This window comes from Pteropus medius, unplaced genomic scaffold (genome assembly GCF_902729225.1).
Source record: "Pteropus medius unplaced genomic scaffold, Ma_sr-lr_union100, whole genome shotgun sequence".
Lineage (NCBI taxonomy): Eukaryota > Metazoa > Chordata > Mammalia > Chiroptera > Pteropodidae > Pteropus > Pteropus medius.
Window position 1 is genome coordinate 19,958,367 of NW_024350319.1, and position 16,751 is coordinate 19,975,117.

General features: G+C 35.1%; 1 protein-coding gene across 3 annotated transcripts in view; it reads left to right on the forward strand.

Annotated features, from left to right (window-relative positions):
* The first annotated feature begins 409 nt into the window (after positions 1-409).
* ZNF326 (zinc finger protein 326) overlaps positions 410-16,751 on the forward strand; it is a 35,137-nt gene continuing 18,795 nt past the window's right edge. Inside the window, exons 1-6 of one of the 3 annotated variants that reach the window (XM_039838794.1) lie at positions 410-579; positions 2,848-2,892; positions 9,277-9,312; positions 9,408-9,519; positions 11,657-12,062; positions 14,423-14,621. In XM_039838794.1, coding sequence (XP_039694728.1) covers positions 564-579; positions 2,848-2,892; positions 9,277-9,312; positions 9,408-9,519; positions 11,657-12,062; positions 14,423-14,621 — 814 coding nt within the window. In that variant the 5' untranslated portion in view covers positions 410-563. Of the gene's footprint in view, positions 580-2,847; positions 2,893-9,276; positions 9,367-9,407; positions 9,520-11,656; positions 12,063-14,422; positions 14,622-16,751 lie in introns of those variants that run through there. The other 2 variants (XM_039838795.1, XM_039838796.1) reach the window with 2 other exon arrangements.

Genomic DNA, 16,751 nt, shown 5'->3' on the forward strand with positions numbered 1-16,751 from the left:
CTGCTCACAGTTCTAAAAAACGTTCCGGACTTCTATGTCTCCACGGCAGAAACTCTGAGTAGTATAACATTTTCCGATCAGCCAATAAAAAGCAAAAGGTCGGCACGTGGTCTATTAGTTTGGGCAGGAGTAAGGTATTCCAACCAGATCCTTTCTCTCTTGCCAGGATCAAACATGGCGGGCTGCAGCCTGACCTTCCAGAACACCCAGTACGCTTTCCCGCGGCCCTAATCAGGTTTTGGCGCTCCTTTTTTCACCTTCCTTCCCGCTGGCGTCTCCAAAAGAGTCAGCACCTGGGAGCGTGACAGCGGATCCTGCTTCCCGCCCCCACCCGAGGGCACGCCCACTAGCCCTCGCCAGCCAATCGCAGGCCGCGCTACGGCGGCCGGCAGCTCCGGCCGGCCCCGCCCTCCAACCTCACCGTGGCCTGCGGCTCCCCGGCCGGTAGCGCCACTCTCGGTTGTGCGTACTGGTTGTGTAGGATCGCGGTTCGCGGACGCTCGCTGCCGGCCCAATTTCAGCCTACCTAGATCCGCCGAGGCGGTCGGCCCCGAGCCTCCGCCATGGACTTCGAGGACGGTAAGCGCCGCCTCTGGCTTGTCGCCGTGCTGGGCGGGAGATGGGGTGGCCTGCGCTGGGGGTCTGTTTACCGTCTCAAGATGGCCGTGTGGGCTTTGTTCTGCGGGCCCGGAGGCCTCCCGCCCGCCGGCCGCGGGCCCAGTGGCCGGAGTCGGCCTTTGTGGGGACCCGCGCGCCCCGATCCCGCCCGCCGTCGCCGGGGACCTGGGAGTTCCGTCTCGGCCTAGGGGGTGCGGAGAAGAACGCGCCCCGAGCGCGACGGCCTTCGGACTCGGGCTCTGGACTTGCCCCGGCCCCGGTGCATGAGAATTGCCCCGACGCCTCCAACTTCCCGGTCTCGGGCACCGGGGCGAGTGGGGCCTCCTCTACGTCAGCTCGCATTCGCCCCACACGGCAGTGACCCAGATCGCCCATTTAGTAGATCCTCAGCCCCAGTGACAATTTTCAGTCTTGTTGACAGCGATAGTTCTGGTCGTCTTAGTTTAAGTGAGTTTAAAGAGCGTCTCTAAGTGATAAGTATAGGTAGATGTTTATACAGAATGGGAAGTAAGACATTTCCGGTTAACAAACTGGAGTATTTACCCACCACAATCACCTACCTGGTCGATAACCCCTAATTTGAAATATCTCAGAACCAAAGTATTTTTCTCTGGATTGTGTATATGGATGGGACTAAAGTTAGAATTCTGGCATAGCATCACATGCCCTTCAAATTCAGATCTGTCCAAAGCTGCCTTGATTAGATTTACTGATTAAATAAACTGTATTTTAGCAATACCTTTCAGCCGTCTCTCACCACCAGTTCTTTAACCCTTTTCACACAGTCACAAAGTAAAATAAATTAGGTCTTCACCTTGTCTTCACATCTTGCCCAACTTTGATAGAAATTGGTGTCAAGGTAATATGTGTAATGACAGCATTAGGGATATGTGAAACGGGCTTAAATGATTAAACTACATTTAATCCCGAGTAACCAGGCATTTCTCGGTAAAACCAGTTCGCTAACAACTAGTTGTAAGCCTCTTAACTCAACCAAAAAAATTTATCTTTAACATGTGATCTCAGCACGTAAGCCTTACTAAATGATCTTTTGATCTTTGATCTTGATTTCATGCCACAAAGAGTTAAAGCCGCCAAATCTAAGTATATGAAAGTGGTCTGGAATAACTCTTGTGGATACTTTTAAGTTACTTTGAAATATGAAGGTCAGCTGTTAACAGTAGCACACTCTGCTGTTTCACTTGGTCTTTGACTCATTTTGATATAGATACTTTTAAACTATGAATATTTGAAGTGCCAGAGGTGGGAGTTAAACTTTAAAATACTGTTTTTATGTCAAAGTTTTATGACAGTACCAACACTCAAGGTGCAACAGAAGCTACCAAGGTGGAGAGTTGGGGAGCAATGAGAGTAGGCCCCTCCCTTCTTCAGGGAATCCATTTTCTGTAGAGAATTGAAAAACAATAAAATTTAGTATATTTGCTTTTTATTATCACTGTGTACCTAAACTAAACAGTGTCAGTGATCGTGCTAAATAAACAAAGCCGGCGATATAATACTCCCTCATTCAGGCCTCCTCCTCACCCCTGTCTTTATTTGGGGGATGGAATTTGACTAACAATATATCTGAATCTAATCCTGTGTAGTGTAGCTGTATTCTGTTGTACCCATTGTATTAGATTCCTTTCAGTATTTGTTAGTAAAATTAACTAGGATTTAATAATTGTTAAGTTAGTTTTGACAGAAAAATTGGCCACTATGGTTTTTGGTTATGCCTTATCCTGGATAGATAGAGCACACACACACATTCACATATATGCATATGCATTTCTCAAATAAGATGCTAAAATCTTTATAGCAAATTAAGTTGTAAAAGAAATAGTAACTTTAAAAAAATTATATACTATATTGAATCAATTCCCAGATGTCCTTGCATTTATATTATTTGATACATAATCTGCCTTTCCTTTTGCTACTTTATAAATCAGTACTGGATCCTCTCTTTTGGCTGTTTTTATAAATCAGGTGTTATAAACTAATTTTTACATTACCATAATTTGGATGACAAACCTGTCATTTGGGGAGATAGTGAAGAGAAAGATATACGTTTTCTCTCATGAAATAGTTGTAATTATTTATACCTCAGTTTTGCAGATAATTGAGTTAATGACATTTAAAAAATGGTGTTTGTTTTAAATAGTTGGGTATGTAATTTTAGATTTTTGCTAGTATTGTACTAATTCCTTTCTGTTAAATGTGTCTTCATAGATTACACACACTCTGCTTGCAGGAATACTTATCAGGGCTTTAATGGTGAGTATCTTTTCATTTGCCCTTAAATATGTTAAGAGAATATATTTTAGATTTTTTTCTTCATACAATATAAACAGCTAGTTCTACCTTGTTTCAGTCATTGTTTAGTCTCGTGATGAATCACTTCTTAGGATTAATGCTCTCATACTATATATAGTATTTGAATTAGGGAATTCGGGATCAGAAAAAGGGCTATTCATATTAGTTTGACTGTTTTATTTGAATTATGTTTCCTTTAATTTATTCCAAAAGGCTCTGACTGCATTCTGAGTGATGAGTTATAAGAAACTGGCCAAATTTTTGTTGAATTAGAGGCTTTGGTATTGAGTAATGTAGATTAAGTGCATTATTGGCTTAGTTCTCTTCTGCTTCTGTTATAATGTATTTTGACCTTATTTTTGAGGTCATTTATTCAAATATGTTAGTATATAAAGAGCCATCTAGAGGAGCACATGAAGACTATTTATTAACATAAGTATGACGTTAGAGTTGTGGCTAGAGCTAGATAAAAATCATGAAAGGCATGCAGAATACAGTTGGATGTCATTCGGTAGTTATTAGAGCTAAAGCTCTGCCAGACAGAGCTATAACACAAAAAAGAGCATGGAACAATTCAGAGAGATTAAAAAAAACATGTGAAGGACCCCAGGGAGTGGAATTAAAATTCCTATTGCTAGAGAAATGCAAAATTCAGTTGTTGTAAAGAATATATATATTCATAAAATAATACTGAAACAAATGTACTACTAAATAAAGAATGAGCCATTTTATGGGAATAATTACTGTCTAGTTAATTTCTGTTTATCATCTCTTAAGAATTTAGAGAAACTTTGGGTTTGATGTGGGCTAAAAAGACTCAACATATAGGAGGTAGTCAGTACATATTGAGTGCTGAAGAACAGGTTTTGAGCAGGATAGTAACACGATAACATTACCAGAAGAAGTTTAATTTACATCCACATGTAAGTTAGACTGAAAATTGGAAAATCATATAGAAAACCATTTCATAAATTTAGGTATAAAGATTTTAAGACCTTGAACTTGGGAGATGTCAATAGTAATTTTAAAAATATTAAGACATTTCTAGAGAAAATTAACAGAGCTTGCAGGCTAACCAGTAGTAAGTAGAAAATTGAGAGGGATGAATAAAAATGAAGCTAGGATTTTAAACTGGAGTTGAGTAGGACTAGTGCTTTTATCAGAGAGATTTGGAAGGATAGAAGGCCATGATCTCTAGTAGGATTTACTAGAGAGTTGGATTTAATGTCTAAATATAGGACTTTGAAATGCAGAATCATGCAGGGCCAGAAATTTATTTTCTTAATGTACTATGTTGCAAAAAGAGCTTCAGAAATTTCTATTACTGATTTTAGGATTTTTATTTTTTCTTTAATTTTAGTTTCAACAGTGGTTCTCATCTGAGGGTAATTGTTAGACTTCCTTGGGGAGCTCTTTCAAAGTATATTTGTTCAGGTCATACTCTAGTCCTCTTACAGCAAGTGATGCCTGGCTATCTATGTTATGAGAAAGTACTCAGAATGATTTTGGAATGCACCTCTGTTAAAGACCACTGCTTGATAACACTTGAGGTCTGGATTATCTACATTTTATAAATGAAGAACTTAGTCTCGGGATATAATTTGACTTTAATAACAATTTTTGAGTGACTGCTGTGTATCTTAGTGTTTTAGGAGCTGGCAATATAGCAATGAACAAAAGAGACAAATATTCCTGCCCTTTTGGGGTTTATAGTCCAGTGGGATGAAATAGACAGTAAACAAGGAAAAGAAATAATATATATTGTATGTAAGGTGGTAATTGCTAAGGAGAAAATGCAGGAAAGGGTGACGTGTGTGTGTGTGCATGTGAGAGAATTTTAAAGAGAATAGCTGGCGAAGGACTCACTGTGGTGACATTTGAGCATAGATTTAAGGGAGGTGAAGATGCAAGTCACGAGGCTATTTAGAGGAAGAATGCTATAGATTTTAGGAAATATAAGATATATAGTTACCAAGCGAAGCCAACAATATAATTCATCATTGTCATTGTATTTTCTAGTGATCAAAATGAAGTAGAAGGCATTGGAAAACATGTAAAATTACAAATTTCCTCCACATCATATCTTGGAAGAAAGTTCTATTTCCAGTATCTCCATGTTTTCTTCTTGCTTCATAATATCTTTTCTTACATCAACAGACCAAAAAAAAAAAAGGTTGGAGGGAGAGCATTCCAGATAGAGGGAAAGCAGGAACAATGGTAGGGCTGAGTGAATTGTGCTTCAGAGAGACTTAAGACTGGTTTGACTAGAGCAGATGATTTTTGCTAAGCAGCCAGAAGAGTATTGAAAATCAAAGGTAATTTGTTTATACCTAAGAAACAATAAAAGGTGAGGACATGAAAGAGTTGAGGGAGTGAGCAGTGCAGATACAGGGGAGGAGCGTTCTGGGCAGAGGGAGCAGCAGGTGCAAAAATGGGTGTGTATCCTATAGTATTCTAGGGACAGCAAGAGACATAGTATAGCTGGAGTAGGTGGAGTGAATTAGGGGGAATTGTAGATGAAGTTAAGAGTTGACAATTAATAAAAATTTTTTAAAAAGGTTATGGGGTGGACCATATAGTGCAGGGATTTTCAACCTTGGCACTATTGACATTTTGGACTGGATAATTCTTTGTTGTGGAGTGATGTCTTGTGCCTGGTAGAATATATTTAGCAGCATCCTTGGCTCTATGCACTAGATGTAAGTAACATGCACCCTTGATTTGTGAAAACCAAAAATGTTCTCAGATACTACCAGATGTTCTCTAGGGGCAAAATTGTTTCTGGTTAAGAACCACTGGTATAGGGCCTTGTAGATTATTTTAAGGCTTTGGCTTTACTTAGAGTAAGATGGGATAACATTGGAAAGTCCTGAGCATTGAACAACATGTTTTAACTGATATTTTAACAAAATTATTCTGGCTCTTTTCTTCAGAATAAAGATAAAGGGAGCAAAAATAAAAGCAGGACAACCAGTTAGGAGGCTGATCTAGGTGAGAGATGCTGGTGGCCTGCACCAAGATGCTAGTAGTATAGTGGTGAATAGTAGTCCCATTCAAGACTTAGTATCACACAGCTCATCAGTTATTTTAATGATAAGTCAGTTGTTTTATCCTCCTACTCCACAGCTACTTCCTTGTGATTTAATTGTGAGTTTTAATATTTTTTGAGCTTGTCATTTATAGGATAGACTGATTTAAGTGATAAAATAGATTTGATTTAAAATATGAAGCCAATTTTTTTGTCAATTTCTCACTTAATAGTAAAGACATGATATATTCTTAGCTTTACTTTTAAAGTTATTTTTAGATTTGATATCCTGCAAGAATATTGTTTACATATACAAATCATCTTACAGACTCTATATCTCTATAATCACACTGATTATACCAATATAAGGACATTGCCTCTTTTCTTTTTTAATTAACTGAATAGTAACAATCCAATGAACACTAAACCAAAGTCATGACTGTGTGAAAGTAGTTTTGTTAGTTTTTGGGTACTCTACCTGGCACAAGGTGAGTGTTCAATAAATATTAGTAATTTAAGATGTCTTATGAAATAAAACACACAGATTCAAAATACTGAAGGGTTTAGTATCCAAAGGCAGCCTCTGCTAACTCAAAATAGAAACTAGGAGAAATGACAAAATAAGGTTTTTTTGCTTTGTGTACCTGAAACTAACTCTAAGATTATTTTTTAATATGACGCCTTAGAGGAAAGCCTCTTATTTTGAAAAACTTAATTTTAATCTCAAAATCGTCCTCTATATGAGTGATATTAGCATGAATTATATGGTATATTTACCAACTCTAAAGACAAATAATTGACTATTAGTCTAGAACTATGTTGTCGAATATGGTAGCCACCAGCCATATGTGACTATTGAGCACTTGCGATGTAGATAGTCAGAATTGTATTGTGCTGTAAATGTAAGTTACACACCCAATATGGAGTCTTAGTATAAAAAAAATGTAAAATATGTTGATACATTTTATATATTGGTAAGCTTTTTGTACTCTATTATATTGAAATCCATTGGTGTATGTCTTGTACTTTTAATGGATCTTTTTTACTATGATCCTATACTATCAGGCATTATTGGAAAATATTGGTTTACTGAGTTATTAAGATTTTCCAAATACATATTGACAGATTTTATTGTACATTATAAAAAAAATTCATTAATGCCACTACCAATTTTATCAGAAAAGCTTTTAAGTATTGAAAAGCTGTCAACTTCAAGGTAGTAGATACAAGTTGTATGCAATTTTAATTTTTACTTGAAAGCTTGAATTTTATCATTGGCAGCAAATATTTTTCCTTGTTTTCCTCAAAGTGACAGTATCACTTCGTTCATTTTTGAGAAAATGTCTGCTACATGTCCTAGTCTGAAAGCCATAATTTTCGAATGCCAGTCTTCCTTGTAAAAATAATATTCCTTATAAAAAGTGGCTACTCAGTTCACAAACCAAACACTTACACAATGGCTTTTCCTGGAGCGAACTATGATACTATGATATGCAGCAAAATTGCTTTATGTGTACTTCCCATTTCACTACATAGACTATCAGAAAGAAAGTGTACTCAAAGGTCATGATTTAATAAAATTAATTATTCTTACCGCTTCATCAAGGGCATTCTTAAGTGAAGGTGGCATTTTTATTTTTTACTGCAAGTGTGCAGTGTTGAAGAATACAGCGACTGCTAGTACAGTCTGGTACTACTGCCTTGATTTGTGCTGTGACATCAGCAGTTTTACCCACCAGTGCTTTTGCATCTTCAGTGCAAATGTCAACACTGTAGATAGAGGGCAGGTAATGTCTTAATATTTAATTTATGAAAATAGTTTGACTTTGTGGACTGAAAAAGTCTTGGCAACTTCCAGTGGTTAATAGACCATTCTTTGAGAACTGTTGCTCAAGAGTATATAAAAAATTACTAAAAGTTAGACCTTGACTGTAGTAAGATTAGTGTATATTTCAGATAGGGCCACAAATAGCAGAATATAAGGCAGAGTATCATTAACACCAGATAAGAGCTACAGACTTGTAGATATTTAGAAGAAAGGTGATAATCAGCTGAGACAATATCAATAAGCGTGTCCTTGAAAAGATTAGTATATGAAATGGACTCTAAAAGATTAGAAGATTTCAGTAAGCAAATATTTGGGGTGGTAGAGGAGAGTGTTTTATTTAGAGGCAACAGCATGACGCTAGAGAAGCAGATACTTATGGGACTTTGGGAAAATCATTTCATCTCTTTGGACTTCAGTTCCCTAATCTAAAAGACAAGAAGATTGAATTTGATCATTTAGGTCACTTCCAGGTTTAAAGTTGCAAGATTGCAAGTAGTATTTTTATAAAGTTGTTGCTCTCATTATTATTATTGTTAGGAACAGAAATATTTAAATTATTGTAATTAAAATTTAATGTTATAAAAACAAATTAAGGTATTTGTATATATGATTATATTTATTATTAGTGCATGAAATTTGAGGAGGATTTTAAAAGACTTTATGGGAAACACATTCTAAATGGTTTTTAATTAAAAAAATTTTATAATCATAGTAAATTTTTAGTAATCATTTTATTCTTGTATTTTTCACATCATAGGTTGGGATAAAGGTGGAGTGGCAGTGTAATAAAATATACTTAATACTCTTATTGTATTAGAATTTTTTTAGTGTTTGCATTGCTGGAATGCACATTCATTCCCTCTGTTCAAAGTATATGAAGATTTAAGGATTTAAATATTCAAAGTATATGAGTATATGAGGATTTAAATATTTGTTGAGTCATAATTTATAGGCACAGTGCCACAGATTGGCCTCACTCTGATTTTTACTTCTCAAAAACTATTTCAGTTACTATAAAAAGTAACTGACATTAGGCTAATTGAAAATATGTCTGCTTATGGGTTTTTAGACATTTTGAGAGCAGTTAGATGCAGAAAACTAATAACAAAAATTTTCCCTTTGACATTATTAAATGTTGATTTTTCTTGAGAATAGTAATTATTTATTATTAATTATGTACTCTAGTATCTATTACAGAACCTCATAGTAGTACCCTAGTCAAATAAATATTGATTAAATTGAAAATAATTCTGATATAGAACTTTTTAGTTGCTAATGTTTTTCTTTGAAACTTACAGTTTCTATAGCAAATCTGATTCTCAGTAGATTATCATGTGTTTTTTCCTTCAATGTCTAGTGCAACTTTAGCTTAAATGTTAATGATGAAATATTATTTCAGATGATTGATGTTAAGATCTTGTGTTTTATGTAACAATTCCTGAAGAGAAGAGTATATTTTACCGACCTTTTTTTATTGACTCTCTTTTAGGAATGGATCGTGATTATGGCCCTGGATCTTATGGAGGTCTGGCATTCAAGGATATTTATCTAAAAATTCTTCTCTTGAGTGCCAGTTAAGGTGAGCATCATTTAATTTTTTTCTTTTTAAACTCTTTATAGGGATGGATCGTGACTATGGCCATGGATCCTATGGGGGTCAAAGATCCATGGACTCCTACCTAAACCAGTCATATGGCATGGACAATCACAGTGGTGGTGGTGGGGGTAGCAGGTAAATTGCTTAATCACTTGGCCAAATAATTAGAAGACTATAAGATTCTGGATATTTTAATTTAAGTATTCTTTTGGCATGTTATGATACCTGAACTATACTATATGGTCTTGAATAATCACCTTAAATGTTTAAAGGTGTTAACTAATGGTTATAAAAATTATCTCTGGATCACTGGCAGATAGTATTTTAGGAAAACCTCAGAAACTATTGTCATTTCAATATGATAGAGTAAGATTTTCTGTCTTTAGCAGTGAATGTTTCTTTTACTTTTACCTTTAATTCCTTATCAATCAGAATGTTCCAAACAAATGATATAAAAGTGTTATTGGAAATATTATTTGTGAAGCTTTCTTAAATGATTTAAAAAAAAATCTTACCTAATATGGAGTGCTCTGTAAAGCAGCAAAGCAATCTGACTAGATTGGGTTTAACTCAACCAGCCCAGCCACATTCAATTTCTAAGAAACATTTAAGATAGTTATTCTTTTCGTTTTAATTTTAAAGTAAAAGAGCATATTGTAATAATAAAAATGGTCTATAAGTCATGTCTAGGTTTTTTATTGGCAGGTAATATTTATACCAAAACCACTTGAGCTCTAGACTAGGAGCATTGTATTAAAGCTAATGATACTATACTTTTTGCTTAGTTTAATGCACTAGGGTTTAGAATGTATTTATATTTCACTGGTGATACTGTGGAAATCTTAAACCTAGTTTAACTACTGCAGACTTTAGGGTTGACCATATATAAGGCAAAGGGGGTCTATTTTGAGACACAAGGATTCCAAATAAATAGAAGTAAAACTAGTTAGGAAACATTTAAAACTATCGTCCTTCTTCATAAATTGAAGGATCTGGATTCCTTAAGGATGAACTGACTGATGCTTACTTTCCTTCTTTCTGCTTCAAGTGTGCCATTATGTTTTATGGTAGAGAAATACCAAGAAAATGAACAGTTACAACAATTTTGCTTAAATGATAGATGTTTTGAAAAATGTAGTTGGAAAGGGGAACAATTTTAATATGGTTACTAAGATTCAGAAGTAAATAGTACCTTCTATTTAGTGATCTGTAAATAATTGAAGTAATGTAACACATTTAAATGTTTTAATTTATCAGTTATTGCCCTGTTACATTGTAAATGTAATGTGCATAAATTATGTAGATGTTATCGTTTATCCCGTGTAATTGTGGGCCTTTATAAAACTATGTTGTAAGGTATCAAGCAACTTTTGTAATCCATACTTTAGATTTGTGAGAAGATGATTTGTTTCTTCTGTTGACTCTATTAAAACCTTGAGGAGACTGTGTGCTCCCTTTTTTAGGGTAGTTTTACATGATTTCCTTCCAGGAAATAATATTTCAAATAATTGAAGATATTATAAAATGTATTCTTTCTTATCTGCCTTGAAAATTCATATGCAGAGGGTATATGTTGGTGGTCCTTTACTTTTATGTTCTATTTCATGTGCTTATTTTTGTAGGTTTTTTAGATTTACTAGTCTATAAGTGAAAGTGACTGAGGATTTGGCTAAGGTCAATACCTTAGCCAAAGTTTGGCAGATTGTTAAATTTTATAACCAGAGATAATTCTCCCAATTTTGACTACTACAGACACATTGAAGTAGTTTTGTGATATAGATTATTGGTTGTGCAAAAGGATCTCTTCTGTGTCACAAATAGTCTACATCTGTGTAGTCTTCAATTTGTGTCCCTATTGAAAGCCAAAATACTGTAAATGTTTTGTATTTTCCAATATCAGGGATGGATTCAAAGAAAGTTTGAGTAGTTTGTGAATTTTAGCAAATGAATTTTTCTAAGACTAGGGCTGGGCTTAAATAATGACAGACTAATATTTTCTTTTTAATAAAATAGAAAAGCTTCAAAAAGCAGATTGTAAAGATAAACTTTGCTTAACTCAATTCATATTTAAAAACTGACTCAGATAGCTTTCTATCTGGTCTCGTGTTGAACTGCCCAGCCCTAATCAAGTGTGAACAATAGTAGAACTGTGCAAACCAGTATGGTATAAATGAATTTTAGTTGATAAATGTCATCTGATAATTTGTCTTTTGAATTGTCTAACATTAGTAAGCTTACTTTTGTTTTTTCCCTCACTGTGCAACTTTTCCAGGTTTGGACCTTATGAGTCTTACGACTCCAGGTCTTCTCTGGGTGGGCGAGATCTATACAGATCTGGCTATGGTTTTAATGAACCCGAACAAAGCCGCTTCGGAGGTAGTTATGGTGGTCGATTTGAGAGCTCCTACCGGAATAGCCTTGACTCTTTCGGAGGTAGAAACCAGGGCGGGTCTAGCTGGGAAGCACCTTACTCCCGTTCAAAATTGAGGCCTGGGTTTATGGAGGACAGAGGAAGAGAGAGTTACTCTTCCTACAGCAGTTTTTCTTCACCCCATATGAAGCCTGCACCTGTAGGCTCTCGGGGGAGAGGAACGCCTGCTTATCCTGAAAGTACGTTTGGAAGCAGAAACTATGATGCTTTTGGAGGACCATCAACAGGCAGAGGCCGAGGCCGAGGAGTAAGTACAACAGAATCTTTTCAGATTCTTTTCACTAGTCACTCTTTTAAACCCTTTCAAGACCATGGTTTTCAACTATAATAAACACTGTTCATCCCAGTGTATTTTGAAGCAAAAGCTTAGTCATAAGCATAATTTTTAGGTTGCCTATGAAAGTTTTTCTAGCACCTCAGAAAATAAGTGGCAGTGTGAGATGATTGTTGATAAAGTTTTGCCAAATCTCCCTTTATTAAAAAGGTGAGGAAGTTAGGTTTGGTCTAAAAGGGGTTAAAAGGAGTTGCATTTTTTCCTTGCAAACACTAGCGGTTGTGCCGGTGGGACAGTTCTTGGATTATTGTAAAAGGCAACTGAACCCTTTTGGAGTTTTTGAGTAGGTTAAAGGTGCAATGTATGATAAAATGTTTATACTTTGCTGCTAAACTCTTAGCACATAGAATTTCTTCAAAGCTCCATAGTTCACATTAAACACAAGAGACTAAGTTGGTGATAGATGAGGGTAGCTTAGCCATGTTTGCATGGTGAGGAAGTTGATATGTATAATAGGTTGTAGAATGACTTGGGTCAGTATAATTTTGCTAACTCACTCTCATGATATTTCCTTGTTGAGTGTTCTTTTTTTCCCCGTGTCACTAGTTTTACTATTGAGAAATAATTTCCTACTTGTCCATGTTTATAGCTCCTTTCTAGGAAGTAATATTTTGTAAATTATTGCTTAAATGAGTAGACGCACTAGTCTTCAAGTGTTAATTTCAGGGTATATAGTGAAAAGATTATGCTTATGTCCTTAGGTAACTTGACTAACACGAAATTTTACCTAGTAAGTGTATATAGAATGTGGGGTTATTATGAAGTTGGATCATGTGAAGAATACTGTATTTTTGCTATAATGTAAGAATTTTTTTTTTGAGTCAGTTGCTCTTAATATTGTCTTTGCAGAGGAAAGTGTTTCTGATAAAAAATCTAGTAGGCTACATGTTTCTGATTGTTCATTAACTTTTGGTACATCAGTGTAGTTTGTCATACTTGTGTAGAAGTTTGCATTTGTAACAGTAACTCTTTACTTACTAAAATGCATTGCACCTTTAATGGATATTAATGAAGATTTTTTGATGTGACTATATAAATTACCCAGAAACACTAATTTATTTAAGTCTACTAGGTTAGATAGGTATCCTGAGCACAATATACAAATGTAAGCAACTGATATGTTGCTTTTCCACCATACTCTATGATTGTAGGTTTACCGAAAATAGTTGGGGTATTTAGGCTTTGGGTTTTGAAATTGAAAATCTATTCCAATTTGAAAATTTGGAAAACAATTAACATTTTCTATGCTGTATATTACTTTATAGGCAAATGATTTTTTTCTTAGACTTCAAATATTAATTTTGTTTTCATACTAGAAAAACAGGTATTCCTGTACTTTGTATTCACCATTCTAGTCTGAATGGACTTTTCTTTCTTTCCTCCTGTTAATGAAGTAGATGAACCAATAGGACTTTCTATTTTAATCTTCACTTGTACAATTCCCATTGGATCCTTCTCTTCAGATCACTCCTCAATCTTTATCTTCTAAAAGTAAGGTTAGCCGAACAAATTTCTATGGACATGTGGCCTCGGTGTAGTAGATTTTGTTAATGACGAGAGAAGAGGAAGGGACACAAAGAGTCGTTTGGTTGCATGACTCTTCATCTGTAAAGTTTTGCTTCTCAGGCTTCTGGGTTAGAATATGTTTCTCTAGGTAAGAACGTGAATGGAACGTCAGATGCAATTCTTTATCTGAAGTGTGTCTTGGAAGTTGATGCATGGTTATGCTTTAACTCTCCTATTTCATACTAATGTTCCATCTCGCCTTCTCATTCCCTTTTTCAACAGGGAGAAATCCTAAATAATTTCTGGATCTTTTTTACTTCAGACTTCAGATATGGTCTTCTCTGTGTTTCTTAGTTTTCAGCCAGGCGTTAGTAAAATAAAAATTTCTTTTAAGGTCTTTTCATGGGAAAACATCAATTAGGAACTCTGAAGAGGAGTTGTCAGAGAGTTGTACAAGTGGTAATATTTTGACAGGCACATTCGTTGTTTATGATCTCAGGTAATTTTGAATTGTAAAAATAAAAAATAGGTAGGAAATATCCATATTTGTTCTACTGGAAATAAAAATACTAATTCACTGGATTTGAGTTCATGTAATAATTTACAAAGTTTTTCAATGTGTTATTCAGAGTGGAAATGTAAAATATAGTTACATTCTGAGGAATTTTCAGGGGAAAATTATTAGATAGAAATGTGCACCTTTTGTTTGAATTCGTTCTTTATCTTTGGATATAATGCTAATATTTCTTGATTTCACAAATTTGCAGCATATGAGTGATTTTGGAAGCATTCATAGACCTGGAATTGTTGTTGACTATCAAAACAAATCCACCAGTGTGACAGTTGCTGCTGCAAGAGGAATAAAGAGAAAAATGATGCAACCATTTAATAAGCCTGGTGGAACGTTTATCAAGAAACCCAAGCTATCAAAACCTGTGGAGAAGATGAGCCTCAGCAAATCCCCTAGTAAGTAAGAAAGCATAATTGTTATGCTTCAAGATACTTTTATTTATTTTTTTTAATTTAGTGCTTTAAGATAATTTTTTCATATTTATATAGAGAAGTGGCATAACAATTATAATAGTAGAAATTAGGTAAGTGAATCCTCTACTGCAGTTATTAGTCACGAACATCAAAATTACCCAAAGATACTTTTTAAATTCATATACCCTGGTCCACCTCTCTTCTCTAAATCCTGATTTAAGGAGGAGCCAGAACATCTGTATTTTTTAAATGACCTCACATGTGATTTTGAATCAAACTCCTTTCTTAGGTGTTATATTTATTGTTGAGGAAGTGTTGTATTACATAGAATCCTCTTTATGAGGACAAGGGGAAGAAATATTTCATGGTCCTTGGTACCAGGAAAAACTGTTTCTTCTAGAAAATTAATTTGCTTTTAATCTTCTGAACATTCTTACTCTTAGAGATAATCATATTTCTAGTTTTACATTGCAAAAAATGGAGAGCCAATCTGAAAACAAAGTTAAAACAATTTCATTCATGTTAGCATTAAGGATAAAATACTGTAATTAATTTAACAAAAGTACAAAACTTATACTTTGAAAACTGCAAAACATTGATGAAAGAAATTAGAGATCTGAAAAAATGAAAAAACTAAATAAAGGTTCATCGATCAGAAGAATTGACATTATTAAGAGGCTAATACTTCTCAAACTGATGTACACATTTGGCACAGTCCTTATCAGAGTTCCATTTGAGTTCTTCACAAAAATTGACAAGTTGATTCTAAAATTCATAGGGAATTGCAAGCGACCTAAAATACCCAAAACAGTCTGATAAAGAACAAAATAGAAAGACTTCATGAATTCAAAGCTTAATACAAAGCAGTGGTAATCAGGACATTGTGGTACTGGCACAAAGACAGACATGCAGACTAATAGAATAGACTCAAGAGTCCAGAAATAAACTCGTAAATCTATACTCATTGGCTTTTTAACAATAATGCCAAAATTATTCAATGGGGAGAGAATAGTTTTCAACAAATGATTCTGGGACAACTGGATAGCCACATGCAAAAGCTAAAATTCAAGACTTATATGTAAAAACCGAAACTATAGAACTCTTAGAGGAAATCGGGTAAATCTTCATGGCTTTGGGTTTGGCAAGGAATTCTTAGTTATGACCCCAAAAGCATGAGCAACAAAGAAAAATACATAAATTGGACTTTATGAAAATTAAAAACTTTTGTGTTTCAAAGGACACCATCAAGAGAGTGAAAAGACAACCCATAGAGTGGGAGAGAAAATATTTGCAAATCACACATCTAATTAGGTATTTGTATCTAGAATATATAAAGAATTTTTACAACTCAAAAAAGACACATAGCCTAATTGAAAAGTGAGCAAAGCATGTGAGCAGACATTTTTCCTAAAAAAGATACACAAATAGCCAATAAGCACATGAAAAAATGCCCAACGATTAGTTATCAGGGAAATGTAAATCAAAACTATGATGAGATACCACTTCACTCCCACTTAGATGGCTTGAAAAAGACAATAACAAAGCTTTGTGAGAGTGTGGAGAAATCAGAACCCTCCTGCAGTGTTGCTGGAAATGTAAAAAGGTATTCCACTTTGGAAAACAGGTTGTTTCTCAGGTGTTTGAACAATTGCCATGCAATCCAATGATTCTTCTCCTAGGTGTATGTCCAAAGAAGTGAAAACATATATCCATGTAAAAACGTACGTACAGATGTTTATAGCCCCATTATTCATAGTAGCCTAAAGGTAGAAATAACCCAGATATCCATCCATGGATGAATAGGTAAACAAATGGAGTATGTCCATACAGTAGAGTATTTCTCAGCCATAAAATGGGATGAAGTATTGGTACATGCTACGGCTTGCATGAACCTTGAAAAGATTATGCTAAGTGAAGAAAGCCAGTCACAGAAGTCCACATATTGAATGATGCTTTTCATATGAAAATCTAGAGTATGGAAATTTTGACAGACAGAAGTAGGTTAGTGGTTGCTTTGAGCCGTGGGGTGTGTATGGAGTTAAATCTAAAGGGTACCAGGTTTCTTTGTGAGGTGATGAGATGTTCTTAATTATGGTGATGTTTACATATGTC